Source organism: Nelusetta ayraudi, unplaced genomic scaffold (genome assembly GCF_046127955.1).
Source record: "Nelusetta ayraudi isolate G7.1 ecotype Tasmania unplaced genomic scaffold, CSIRO-AGI_Nayr_v1 ptg000026l, whole genome shotgun sequence".
NCBI lineage: Eukaryota > Metazoa > Chordata > Actinopteri > Tetraodontiformes > Monacanthidae > Nelusetta > Nelusetta ayraudi.
Genome location: NW_027466076.1, coordinates 42,256 through 56,488, shown reverse-complemented (window position 1 = coordinate 56,488; position 14,233 = coordinate 42,256). Strand labels below are relative to the sequence as shown.

General features: G+C 49.7%; 1 protein-coding gene across 1 annotated transcript; it reads left to right on the top strand.

Moving 5' to 3' along the window:
• The first annotated feature begins 457 nt into the window (after positions 1 to 457).
• Positions 458 to 13,732, top strand: slc25a22a (solute carrier family 25 member 22a). Its single transcript, XM_076028590.1, has 10 exons — positions 458 to 679; positions 8,950 to 9,230; positions 9,332 to 9,387; positions 10,064 to 10,154; positions 11,131 to 11,185; positions 11,720 to 11,780; positions 12,176 to 12,320; positions 12,403 to 12,557; positions 12,664 to 12,739; positions 13,537 to 13,732. The coding sequence occupies exons 2-10, from the start codon at positions 9,085 to 9,087 to the stop codon at positions 13,688 to 13,690; spliced, it is 939 nt and encodes a 312-aa protein (XP_075884705.1). The 5' UTR covers positions 458 to 679; positions 8,950 to 9,084; the 3' UTR covers positions 13,691 to 13,732.
• The last annotated feature ends 501 nt before the right edge of the window (positions 13,733 to 14,233 follow it).

Here is a 14,233-nt window from a genome sequence, read left to right as displayed (position 1 = left end):
TATATTTATATATATATACACACACACATCGCAATATAATATATATATATACAGTATATGTATATATATTATATTGCGATTAATGCATTAATACTGACAGCCTTATATATGTGTATATGTATATATATATGTCTGTATATACAGTATATATATGTTTATATATCTATGTTTGTTTTTTCTTTTTTCCCTGCTGCATCATTCAACAGTATTCCTACTGAAGCCATTTTTCCCTCTCTCTACTCCTGTTCAAGGTCATTGGGTTTAGTCGTCACTATGACGTTGCTCACCCCCCACACACACACACACCCTCCCCTTTACACCTGCACGTCCAAATATACCCGCAGTTCCACTACACACCGCTAGAGGTCCCCTGTGAAACAAACGCTCTCTCCTCTGTTTTCATCCACCACCACCACCACCACCATCCTCCCCCTCCTCCCCGACTGGCTTTCACTCATTCCCACCTCCTCCTCCTCCTCTTCTCCGCCTCACTCAAACGCTAGTAATGCCGGTAGGTTAGCCATTAGTCCCCGTCTGTCAGCTCTACCAGAAAAAAAAAAGAGAAAAAAAAAGGAAAAGAAAGCAAGAGAGAGCAGCGACAGTCCTCGTGCTGATTCCATTCCCTCCACAGCTGGGGCCGGTAGCCAGGGAGAGAGAGAGAGAGTGCGAGCCGCTGGATGTGGTAAGTAACGTAAAATGACGTGATGATGGCCGGCGTCTCATCCTAGAAATGCGGATGCCCTGATAACCGTTACCTGCGTGTACGTATGTGCGCAAAGAGATTCGACAGCCACGGTTGTGTTCTTAATGCTTTTTAACGGAAGATGGCGATATTATATGCACGCGACCCCGCGTTCAGTTTTTGTTTTTTGTGTCGCCGAGGGCAGCCGAAAAATTGTGTTCGCAGTGACAAAATTTTAATCCTGTTTTACTATCATTTTTTTTTCTTTAATTGGCGTATGTTGTTCGCCAGCAGATACTAGCGTGTTTGACATGAAGGTGATGTGTCACGTATGACGGTCAGACTCGGTCCTCGATTGTTAAATATGCTGGTTGTAATATCAGGGCGCAGGTGCGGCTGCGTCGACAGCTTTGACACTTCCATCGACATGCCCCCCCCCCCAATTCAAACGGTTCTGTGTGAAGTGTGACGGCGGGGCTCCGCGGTGTTGGACAGCTAGCCGGCTTTGTGCAGTGTAAGATTAAGCGTTTTTCCTTTTTTTTTTTCTTTTTTTTTCTTCCCCCCTTCCTTTTCCGAAATACATGTTTCAGCCTTCATCTCCTGGAGCTGCAGTAGGTCACCGCGGCCGCCCCCGTCCGGTCACCGGCGGGTACTGCAAGGAGTAGCGATCACGCGTGTCTGGATGTGGCCGTGGTAGTAAAAGGAGGGGTTAACGCCGTCACCCCACCTCCTATCCTATTGGCGGAGAGAGTTGCGGACAGAGCCTCGCTAAATATTAACAGTCCGCAGCCAAGGGGAAAGGCTCCCATTTGGATATTTAAATAGTTCCACATTCTCAGCGCCGTGGGCTGTTCTCCTATGATCTGTACAAGCTCTGTCAATCCTGCAGGCGCAAAACTCAGACAAAAGAGTGTTACGCTTTCGATCGAGACAGGCTCACACACACACACACACACACACACACACACACACACGCACACGCACACACACACATGCACACAGTGGATAGGGGAATAACCTGGTATGAAGGCCAGATTATTCAAATTTCACCACTACCATCACACCTATCCACCTATCCATGGCCAGATTCTCCCATAGAAAGCTTTTTCAACCCATCTTTTTTTTTTTTTAAATTAAGTTCTTCATTTGAGCATAAAAAACACAAATACCATAAATAAAATAAGAAAAACAAACAAACAAACAAACAAAAAAACAATACAAGCTTAATACTCAAAAACCAAATATCCAGAATCCTATTCCATTCACCTTTCACCTGCATCTCCATCTTGAGGTTCTACAACCGATCACCATAGTCCCCCCCCCCCTCCTGTAACAGATGTCAGGATGCTGCTGTTGCAAGCTGAATGCAAACTCAGGCCGGCCGGTTTGGCTGACACTGGCAGAGTGCTTTGCCACGTCGCGGCTCACCACAGGGAGCCGTTGTCACCTTGCTCACCTGGCGTGACAAAAGGAAATCTGACGCGTCCGCTGATAATGATCGACTAAAGGTTCACCCGCTCGTCTTCCACCTTTCCACCAAATACTTTCTGAGTCCTCTTCGCCACATTCATGCGCGCGATAACGGACAGAGAATCTTCGCAAACCCCTCTGTGAACAAATGAATGGAGGAGTTCACAGGGCATTGGGGTAGGGCAGGTTATATTCAGGCCGAGCGGAGCCGCAAAGCATTCCCGCAGCCTCTGAAATAATTCATGAGGTGAGTCATTCCTTGGGGTGTAGGATGACATCCTATGCTTCCTGAGCCGTGTATTTCTGGCACTCGTTTGGCAAAGGACACGCATGCAAAAAAAAAAGAAGAAAAAAAGAAAAGCTGGGGTGGGAAGAGGGGGGCTCGACGTAATCTGCACGTGGCAGTGCATGCACACGCGCGTGTAGCTGGAATTATGCCGGGAGTCCCGCAGCCATCCCAGGCTGTGGGAGGACAGTCGCCCTCAGAGGCCTGACTGTACTCTGCCCGCTGTAACCAGATTCTCCAGCGCTGCGTCTATCCAAGGCCAACCGGCTGGCCGGGCGCACAGTGGCGTTATTATTGTCGAGTCAAGGCTGCAGGAAAGCCGAGAGTGAGGATGAACAAGAGACGGGCCTATTGAGGAAAGCCAGTCATCCAGGGTTACACCAGGTGCTGGTGAAGGGACCCAACCCTCCCTCGCAGCGCCAAGGGAGCCGCGATCGCTGCCCTGAATCGTGGCCGGTCGTACCTGAAGGCGGGTCCACGGGTGCGACCGGCCACGTCCAGACTGTCCAGACTTTTTGGAAATAGAAATAGAGATTGCGAGCGAGCCATCGAGAGAGAGATTTATTAAGTAGGTATTAGGGCTTTATAATCCCGGCTGCCGTGCGGGAGGAGGAAGGAATCATCAGATTTATCCGTGACACCACAAATTTCATCCCGTGTTTCCCCCGTGCTACAAGCTCCCATAAATAGATTGCGTCCCACTGAAGAAGCAGCTTTTTCGCAAAGTGGAAAATGGCCGGCGCAGCTGTCGCGATTGTTTTGCGAGGTGAGAGTTGCGACGCAGCTGCCGGGGGCCGAGGACTATTTAAAAACCCCGGCAGAGACGTTCGGTTGCCTCCACTGAAGTCGTCGGAATTGTTTCAGCCGACTAGATAGCACTGGTAGTGTGAAGGGAGAGAGTGGAGGATGCGCGAGTGGACAGATTGTGTTGTGGATTTTGGCTCTTTGGCTGCTGAGGCTGCTGAGAGAATCACTCCGGAGGCGGCGGAGGCCTGCAGACAAAAGCCCAGGGAATTTTTTTTCCCCCTTTCCTTCTGTGTAGCGAGAACAGAAAACATCCCCGGTGCTCCGTCTCAGGAGGCCGTGACCATGAGGTGTAATCACCGCGTTTCATTCCACAACGTGACATTTTTGTTGTGACTCTTTAAACACGCTTAGTGCTGCGACCTGTTTTGTATTTTATTTTTTAATCTGTTTCACCCGTGAAGTCTCGCAAAGGACAAACAGACAAACGTGCACCAGTTTATGTCAGGATGAGTGCGCAAACAATTAGATAGCGTCGCCAATTAGTCTAACGTGCACACCTCTGGACTGTGGGCGGAGCCAGAGTACCTGCAGAAAACCTGCAAGCTCCATTTTTGCAATGAAGCACCGATATGATTTAAAATTCCTTACAAGTCTCCTGCGATCCTCGATCATCTTGGGAGCGTGTGCTCCCCCCCCCCCCCCTCCACTCTAACTGCCCCTCCTTGTGTCCGCGCACTTCCTCTTATCGGACTTCAAACTCGGCTCCGCACCGGGGACTTTTACTCTGTCTGGCAGTGCGGGGACGGTCAGGTGGTCCAGGAGGAGCTCTGATCCAGGAGGTGCAGCAGTCTCCTCTCCTCTGCTCTGCTCTGTCTGAATCAGAGGCCAGACTCCAGTAGTAGCAGTGTGTGTGTGTGTGTGAGAGTGTGTGTGTGTGAGTGTTTCCAGGGGAACTGTCCCTCAGCAGGCCCTCAGGTAGGTCACTGCTGTCGTCGCAACTCATTGGTGATATTAAGACAGTGTTTTTCAACCACTGAGTCTGCCGTGAAAAACTATCCAATTTTACAGTCCGTCTAAAAAAAATAATAGCATCCTATTGTGGAGTGCTTTAAAAGAAATATAAGTCTGTTTACTTGGCAGGATATCAGCTTTGTGTGCATTTAAACGGGCCCGGGTCGAAATAAATCGAGAGACTAATATTGTCATTATTAGGATTATTAGGCTTACTGTCGAAAAGTTGCTCAAAAAAGGTTGAAAAGCACCGCATTAAGACGTGGGGGGCATATTTGCACGAGAAGGATCGCCGTCTTGGAACTGCCTCGCTGTCACACTGCAGGCTTGAAAATCCGCCATGCGTGTCAGTGGCATTCGAAGGTGTTGACTCGCCAGGTGCGAAGCTCCTGCCGCTGGAGCCGCTGTTGAGGAGGGAGAGGTGCTGCAGGTGCGAGACGCTCTGAGGCGGCTGTCATGTCCTCGCAGGCACACCGCTGCTGTTCCTCTGCAACCGTATAGGCAGGCGGCAGGTGCAGACCAGAAAACTCTCAGGAATGAGCCTGTCCGTCTGGCAAAGTGGGAGAAATTATGTCACTTTTGACGTCAGATAGGCGGGGGGGAAAGTGTCTGCTTTGGCCATTACTGTAGCGAGCGAGCGATTATCCAAATATTAGCTTCACGCCCGATGCCTCTGCTGGTTACATCACCCAACACCCGCTGACGACCGACTCCACGCCGGAGCGCAGAGTGTGATCCGGCCGAGTCGAGTCGACGCGGTGGCTGCAGATTCTCCCGCTGAAACACGTGAGAGGTTTTCTTTGAGAGGCGCCCCCAAACCCTCCAGAAAGATAATTGAGCTCGCTCCTCCTTTCTGAGTGGACCCTCTCGTCCTCGTCGTCACGGAGACGCGGATGTTCAAAATGCAAAGCTGTCAAGAGATACATGCTGACAGTGTTAGAGTAATCCTCTCCCAGTTGGAGAATTTAGGAAGTGAGGTCAAACTGGCACTGGTTCTCACTTTCATTTCCTCCTCTGCTGAAAACACACCGTCATTCAACCCATGAATGTAGTCGCCCGAGGCTTGGGGTTTCAAAACACAGTGAAATTTTTGCACATGCGTTTTTTTTTTTTTCCTGCACTACCCGGACCAATTGGCTTGCTTGGGGGCGAAAGGGGCGGAGCTACGGCCAAAGTTTTTCTGCTACTGGTGGTGCGAAGAGTATGTGTGTGTCTACGAAAGAGTATTCGGGCGACAAGAAGAGAAAAAAATCGACATTTTGACTTACTTTACGTTGACATCAATTGCAAATTTCGAGTTCTTTATTCACAAATTTTTGTCTTTTTATTTCAACTATATTCTCGAAATTCCGACTTTAATCTCGAATTGGAAACTTTTTCTCTTCTTATGGCCCTAATCCTCTTCCGTAGTGTGTTGGTGGCTTTTCCCTGCTGCTGACTGTAATTAAACTCCGCTCATCATGGCAGTTTGTGTCGCCCATCGCACCAGTAGGGGGCGTCTTGCCGCTAGCATTGTTAAATTTAACAGACAGAAGGTTGTGTTACGCCTTCCTGTTTTTTTTGTATGTTTTGTTTTAAGGTAGAGTCGTCCTCTTTTGAAAGGTTATCTAGCGCACGCTCTCAGATGGAACTGTGAAATAATCCTGCAGGATTTTCGAAACGTTCCGTGCCGGCGTGGTGGGGCGCGAGTGTCCTTGACAGCGAGAGCAGCAGGGTTTATTGCCCCATTGCTCTGGTTGCACCGCAACAACAACGACGGCGCTGCGGGTCAAAGGGCACAGCCGTTATCTGTGCAGGTCCCCAAGTTGCACAACCTCCCGCCCAATGACGGAGCTTATCTCCCGCTTGAAGGCCTGACTCGGAATTCTTCTTCGCACTTTATTGTCTTTCTAATAAAAAAATCCTGTTTAAGCTTTGAATCTGAAACTAGACTACCGACTAATTATCTGACTATTAATCCTCATTAAATGGAGCAGAGCAGCAGAGCACACACATTCGATAAAAAAAAAAAATTCTCGTCGACTAATTTGCACTTTGACTATGTCGACTAATCGCGGCAGCACTGAACGAGACTAAACTCAAAACTCAGCTTTTATTGTTATTTTTGTCTCCTGCGGCGAGTCCTAAAGGACCTTCATCCCAGGGTCTGCTGACAAGCGATGTCACCGTCCCAAAGTGCCTGCTGGCAGCAGTTTTGTGCGCAGGCTGCGGTCGCGATGACAGCAGCGGCAGCAGCAGCAGCAGCATCCTCGTTAAACAAACTTGCGGGCGACCGTGCGGACGAGATGGAGCGGACAAGTCAGCACTGCCAGCGCGGAGAGCAGCGCGAGGGCGAGATGTCACTTTGACGGGGTGACTCATCTCACCGCCGCCGCCGCCACCGCCGCCGCCGCTCTCTGTACCAGCCGCAACATCCAGCAGCCTGGTCCTCGAGCGCGGTGTTGTACAAACCGAGGCGGAAGTCGGCAGCAGGAAGTCATGAGACAAACTGAGGAGGCTGGCCGACCTCCTCTTCAACCTCCTCCTCCTCATCTTACGCCACCTCCTCCTCCTCCTATCCTCCTTGGAGCCAGCGGAGGGCCTCCAGCTCGGCTCCAAGGCAAACACAGCAGACCGCAGCTGCATTCACGGCCTCATACTGTCACTGGAAACACAAACATCCAGGCAGGAGGGGTGGGGGGGGGGGACGGAAAAACACGGAACCAAGAACCAAGAGAAACTCAAAAGTCAGCGAAGAGACGAGGGGAAGGAGGCTGGGGAGTCGTGACTGGGGGGAGGAGGGAGACAAGGAGGAAGGTTGCCCAGCTGTGATTGGTCGACGGAGGGGGAGGAGAGAGTGTAAAAAAAGGGGGAAGTGGAGAAAAGCATCCTCTCAGAAGTAGGACGCGCGGCAGCGGCTAATTTAGCTCGATTTCATCTGTTTGCAAGGACGCGATTGTTTTTCAGCAGCCAAAGCAGCGAGAGGGAGAGAGAGAGCAAGAGAGAGCGAGAGAGGGACAGAGAGAGAGAGAGAGAGAGAGAGACGCCTCCGCAGCGGCTCCAGAGAGAGAGAGAGGGAGAGAGAGAGAGAGGCCGCGGATAAAAAGATGAGCGCTCAAGGACGCTCGGGGAAAGACAGATGTTGTTGGTGATCTGAGATTTATTCCGACGGAGGCCGAGCTCTGATTGGCAGAGATCTGCTTCTCAAGAGGCGCCATAAATTCTTGGCCGATAAAAAACGAAGGACCTGCAACGAACGAACGACATGGGCAAGCATCATGTGAAACCAAATGATTTTTTTTTTTAAAGAAAAAGCGCTTGAAATCCAATATCCAGTCAGTTTTATGTCTGCTTCTGTCGGCTTGCAGCAGCTTCTCCCTGCTGCAATCACAGCAGACTGAGAACGCCACGTTGACTGCTAAACCCCCCCCCGCCCTTTTTTTTTTGGCCCAAGTGCTGTTGACCGTCAGTGAGCCGTGCAAACCCACCTGAGAAGCAGCAGTGTGAGAAGCCACACACACCAGCCTGTGTTGCCTCTCACTGGAGCTTTTTTTCTCTTTGGGAGGGAAAGTGGTTTTACTGAGAAAAAGTCCCTCCACTGTAACTGACAGAGTAGCCTGCTTTCCATTACAGTTTTTTTTACGAAATAAAAGCGATATTTCTAAAAAAAGTACAATTGCGATTTGCAGGTGTTTCCATTGAATGGTGTGTAAACCGTAATTCTCGTAAAATCTCATCCCGCGAGACCCCACTGTGAGGAGGACGGGGGTATAAAACAGTTTGCTATAAATCTGCATTTCGATGTTGTTTGCCTTGCGAAAAAAAAGTGTTTCCACGGCACTTCCCGATATACCCCTACATCGATACGTCTGGAAAAACCACCTTACTAGAGCGTAAAAACCTTTTTAGCGATATTTGAGAGGTTTTTCGAAGTTTGGGTGTTTCCATGACCTGTTTTTTATTGCGATCTTTAGGTTTTGCACAAGTCCAGGAGTAATGGAAGCATAGCTAGTGACAGTGAAGCAGCTCAGTAGTTTCTTGATTGCACTTTGGTTCCCATTGAAAAACGTTGCCCGTCCTACAACGGGAGGATGGCATTGGTCCGACCTGCCCTATACGTTAACCATAACCCTAATGGGAGGTCGGACTAATGGGCACTTCCCCCTTAAACCACCACCTAGCTCCAGCTAGCTGCTGCTAGCTCCCTGCTGGCTAACTAACTGCCATTTTATTTTTCTAACATAGATATTGCACATACATTTTTCTCTGCCTAACCTGACATAACACCACCAAGCAGTACATGGAACATAAATGACTGTTTTTCATGCATTTCTGTCTGATTCTGGTATTGCACTTGTTCATTTTTTCGACTCCACTGTGTGCTAAAAAGGTTTCAAACTCAGCTCAGATCCACTTCTGCTTTGTTTATATTATCCTCTACAGTTCACTGCAATATCCTCTTTTCACTTGAGTGCTCTGTTGTGACCAATTTTGATTGTTTGAAAACCCGTCTCAGCATCTGCTCGACTTTTATGCGTTTATTTATTTGCAGTTTTCTTCACTTTAATGAGTCACTCTCGTTTCCTCGTGCGGCAGATTGAGTGCGAAACAATAAAACCGGCAGTAATAATCTCATAACCTTCGGCCGGAGGAGATAATGCGGGTTGACAGATTAATCTTTGATAATGAAAAACTATGACCTGTCACAGCTCAGTGTTCATGAGTTTCCTCTATGCGTGCGTATGTGTGTGTGTGTGTGTGTGTGTGTGTGCAGATACGTCCTCAGCAGACGCTACAACTGCACTCAGAGGAGCTGACAAAGCACAATCACACCGCCGCCGCCGCCACAGCCGCCGCCGCCAGTGACAACAGCAGACACACGGAGAGGAGCAGCCGGGTCTTCACATAAATGGCTGACAAGCAGATCAGTTTGCCTGCCAAATTGATCAATGGGGGGATCGCCGGCCTGATTGGAGTCACCTGCGTGTTTCCCATCGACTTGGCCAAGACTCGGCTGCAGAACCAGCAGAATGGATCTCGACTCTACACCAGCTTGTGAGCCGGGACACTTGACCCTTGACCTCTGACGCTGAGCTCCAGTCGGAGTCAATCACGACCTGACCATGTGTGTGTGTGTGTGTGTGTGTGTGTTCCAGGTCAGACTGCCTTATTAAGACCATCCGGTCGGAGGGCTATTTTGGGATGTACAGAGGTACGTTTGGGATCGAAAAAGCTGAAATTTTCTTTTCTCCCCCCCCCCCCCTTTTTTTTTTTTTTTACTGTGGTCACATGACTCGAAAACAATGACCAAACGTTCATTATAATGTAAAACTGACATTCCATCGACTTCATTGCAATAACAGACACTCACGTCCCCTACGGTTCATCCTGTGCCAGTTTGCTTTGTGATGTCACAAAGGGCACAGATAGCCCTGGGCTAAGCGTTAATGTTAAGCAATGGATTTTTAGGGGCACAATAGAAATGTATCATACAATGTGTTCAAGCTGCTTCACTGCACTCTGGGATGAATAAAGAAAAAAACAAAACACTCTAACATTATTATTATTATTGCTAATTTTATTGCGAGACCACCAGCAGCGATGATTAACGGCAGCCAGTAGAACAATGCAGCTGCTGCCAAACAAGCAAACAAAGTCTCTGTTTGTGTTCTTTCTTAGTCTGATTGGTTTGCATTTTTATTTATTTATTTATTTTTTCCAAATCTCAGCAGGAAACATTTAATTTGAGAAAAACGGTCTCGACTTTAACGGGCTGAGGGGAGAAAGAGAAACACAAGTCGCTCGCTCTGCTCCATTACAATGGGCAATTACCTCCAGTTCATCTCCACCTGACCTGCTCTCCCTCATTGCCACCCCCCCCACCCCAGGAGCGGCGGTGAACTTGACGCTGGTCACGCCGGAGAAAGCCATCAAGCTCGCCGCCAACGACTTCTTCAGGCATCACCTCTCTCAGGACGGGTGAGTCGACCCCCCCCCACCTTCCCTCCTCCCTCCTCCCACCTCCACTCCCAACCCAATTAGTCGACGGCTTGTTTTTCGTGTCCATTAAAAGGCCCCGCAAGTGTTCGCCACTTTGAACATCATCGCGGTGTGATTAATAAATCATCTCAGGTGGTGATTAGTTTCAGTCCATCTGAGCGTCGCATTTTTGACTGGTGGGGCCACAACGACTTGTTAAATTTTGAGGGTTGCCGGAGCAGCAGCAGCAGATGGATGGAGTGTGTTGTTGACCCACCGCATAGGAGGAAAATATAAATCATGGGATACATAGAAAACATGCGTTAATGAACCGAAGCAAAGTTACAACAAAAGCAGTGTCTTTGTAGCCCCACAGTATTTGGCTCTTTCTTGAAATTATTCTAAAAACAGTAAAAAAGTTGATGAAGTACAGCTATTTTATGACTTACTTGCTATTATATCATTTCTTCAAGTTCAGCAGGGTGGATAGAAAGTTTAACGGGCCACGTATGGCCCCCGGGCCGTAGTTTGCCCACGCCTGGTCTTTCCAGTCCATCACCTTCATTTCCTTTGCTACTTTTAGCCACCAATATTCTTCCACTCAGCTTGGTTTAAAACTCGCTGCTGTTTTACAAACCCCCCCCGCTTCTGACGGCGCCGCTCGTCACGAGCGCCTGAACCCTGAAGGTTTCTGGGGCATCTTTCCCCCGTCGCCATGGCGACAAACACGCAGGCCCGGATGAATGATTGACTCGTCTGGCCCTGGCCGCACGGCTCGTGAATTATTAATTCCCCCCCCCCCCAGGGGCCCCTGCCTGTTGAAAATGAAGGCAGATGTTAGCATAGCCGGCTCAGGTGGCGACAAGATGAGGTTGTCTGCCTCTAAAACGCTGTCTGTTACCTGTTTGCTCAGAGTCTCTCCTCTCCTCTTCCTCCTCCTCCTCCTCTTCTCCACCCCCCTCCTCCCCCCTTACAGGAAACTGACTCTGTTCAAAGAGATGATGGCGGGATGCGGGGCAGGCACATGCCAGGTGAGTTTGAGCGCTCGCTGCTGACGTCGCGGAGTTGCTCGCAACCACAATCACCAGGCTCCGCCCCTTTGCACCCATGACCTGAAACTTTTCACCCTCGATTTCAATCAGCGGCACGTTGCAACCCCCCCCCCCCCGACTCGACGGCCATTGACCGGCCGCGATCTGATAAGACAGCATAGCGGCGCCGCCGACTCCGGCCGGGCGGAAGGCCTGTGAGTGGATGAGGGCAAAGTGCTCCCCGAGCGGTGGAAGGTGATTAGATTACTTGCGGCAGGCCCTTGGATTAAGATTGTGTCTCAGGACATGAAGTGTGTCACCCCTAATCCAGTTAACTGGTTACTACAGCAGATTACGGCGGGAGAGCGGAGCTGAAGTTTAGCTAATGGTTGCCAGCAGTTCCACAAACAGACGCACTAATCATTGATCAATCACTGAAACACGTTCCGCCGACCTGAAGTCACAACCAAAGCTCCTCTTTCTTTCTTTCTTTCTTTCTTTCTTTCTTTCTTTCTTTCTTTCTTTTCCTCGCAGGTTATTGTGACGACTCCTATGGAGATGTTGAAGATCCAGCTCCAAGACGCTGGAAGAATCGGTAGGGTTCTTGGATTCATTCATTCTTTTTTTTCTTTTGGAAGAGAAACAGCGGCCTCATGTGGCCGCGTCAGGGACTGCAGCCATGTCATGCTGCGACGTTTGACAGCTCTTCTGGAATTATTTCACGCATTTGGATGTGGCGAACAGCGAGAGGCGACTCGCTGATCCGTCTGTCGGTCACAGTCAAAACAAGCCAATCAAATCCCGAGTTCAGCCAACTTCAATCGCTCGCTTGATAAAATTAAACTGAGGCTGAGGTTGTTTGCATCCGGACTTTAGTGATTGCAACTAAACCCTGGATGCAGCGCCGCCTCTCTTGCCTCAGAAGAAGAAGAAGAAGAAGAAGAAGAAGAAGGGGAACTAAGTGCTCTTTCCCCCTGTGCTGCCCTGCAGCTGCTCAGAGGAAGCTGATGCCGGAGACGGTGGCGGCGGGAACCGTGGAGACCAAATCGCCCACAGCCATGCAGATCAGCAGGGAGCTGCTGAGAGAAAAGGGCATCGCCGGCCTCTACAAAGGCCTCGGCGCCACGCTGCTCAGGTGAGGCGTGTCTCGCTTGCTGCCAGATTCTTTGCAGCCCGCCGGCAATCTGGGGCCTCTTGACGCCTGGTGCTTTTTGCAGGGACGTCCCCTTCTCCATGATCTACTTCCCGCTCTTTGCCAACCTCAACAACCTGGGCAAGAGGGGCGTGGACGGGCCCGCTCCCTTCTACGTCTCCTTCCTGGCGGGCTGCCTCGCGGGGAGCACGGCGGCCGTGGCGGTCAACCCCGTGGACGGTGAGCAGCCGTGGCGGCGGCGGCGGCGGCGGCGGCGGCGCGGGCGCCTGATTCTCAGACAGCGGCCAAATATTCACCTGCACTGTGTGTGTGTGTGTGTGTTCAGTGATAAAGACCAGGCTGCAGTCGCTGAACCGGGGGAGCACGGAGGACACGTACAGCGGCGTGACCGACTGCATCAGGTGACCTCATTATGTCTTCAGCACCACATGTGGTCCTCCGCCTGCAGGGACATTAGAAATGCGCATCTGCAGCGTTTCTCTGCGGAACTCGGGCAGCTAGCGCAGCTCGCAGCTCCGTTTTGACAGATGAGTAGATGGAGAAGACCTTTCACACCTCACTCATTGTGACCATTATAATGATATAATTCATTTTACAGCAGTGTTTTTCAACCACTGTGCCGCGGCACACTAGTGTGCCGTGAGACCATGTCAGGCGTTCCGTGAAAAATGATCCAATTATCACAATAGGTCTAAAAAAACAACAAAAAAAAACGTTCCATTGTTCGACTGTGCTGTTAGAAGGAAAATAAACCTGTTTTCCTCCCTCAGTTCCTCCCAGATTATCAGCTTTGTTTGCAAATCAAAAGACTATATTGTCATTATTAGACTTATTGTCATTTCATAATATTTGTGGCAAGAGGTGTGCCATGGGATTTTATTCAATGGTAACAAAATCTGCCGTGGCTCAAAAAAGGTTGAAAAACACAAGGACTAATCGGATGTTGATGATAATGATAATACTATAATCACGATAACACTAACATGAAAAGGAAAAATAATATAAAGCCTCGGTTTACTGCTTCTCCAGGCTGCCTCGAGGGAGGAGGAACACAATTGATGACACACGCCTGCTGAAAAATCACTATGATAGAAAACCTAATCGAGTCCTCTTGTGATCCGCGTGCAAAACAGCAACTCCCTTTCTACCACTGTCCATGTGTTTCGCTCCTCCTGACCCTCGCCTTCCTCCTCTGCAGGAAAATCCTGCGCAACGAGGGTCCCGCGGCCTTCCTGAAGGGGGCGTACTGCCGAGCGCTGGTCATCGCCCCTCTGTTCGGCATTGCCCAGGTGGTCTACTTCCTGGGCGTGGGTGAATTCATCCTCAGCCTCTTGCCTAAAAAAGACAACTAAGCAAGCGCCTCCTCTCTGCCTTTTGCCCCCTCCCCGACTCCCCTGCCCTGACCCCCCCCCACTCCCTTCCCACAATGCATCACACCGAGGACTCATCTCATTAACCCCAAAAGAGAAATCTGTCGATGGGCCAGTGCTTGTGCTTGTTTTGAACTCATTCTGTTGAATGTCGCAGTGGTCGAAGAGGGAGCCTTCATTTTTTGCCAAGCAGCCTGCCACCTGGTGGCCGACACTGATTCCAGCACACTGGAGCTAAAGCCACACGCCACAACACTTTTTAGTTTGACTTCAGTCTTGACTCTGATTGTCGACTTTTCTTTTTTCTTTTTTTTTTGATTATACTTGCGGAGTTGCGGCAGTTTGTGCACGCTCTCTATCTACGGCACCTGTTTGAAATATTTATTGGCATTGCAATCACCAGGCCAGGAAACAGGAACTACTGAAATGCACTCTGTAGAATTAGAGAAAATATTCGATGTCAGTAGCTTTGTAGAAAAAAGCTAGTGTAGGGGAATTTGGAGACTTTTTTTTGGTCTTATTAGA

Excerpts from the sequence above, each read along its gene's own strand:
- slc25a22a (XM_076028590.1), top strand. The coding sequence starts at position 9,085 with ATGGCTGACAAGCAGATCAGTTTGCCTGCCAAATTGATCAATGGGGGG. Across the intron at positions 9,231-9,331 it reads TCTCGACTCTACACCAGCTT|GTCAGACTGCCTTATTAAGA; the intron begins GTGAGCCGGGAC and ends TGTGTGTTCCAG. Across the intron at positions 11,186-11,719 it reads GCGGGGCAGGCACATGCCAG|GTTATTGTGACGACTCCTAT; the intron begins GTGAGTTTGAGC and ends TTTTCCTCGCAG.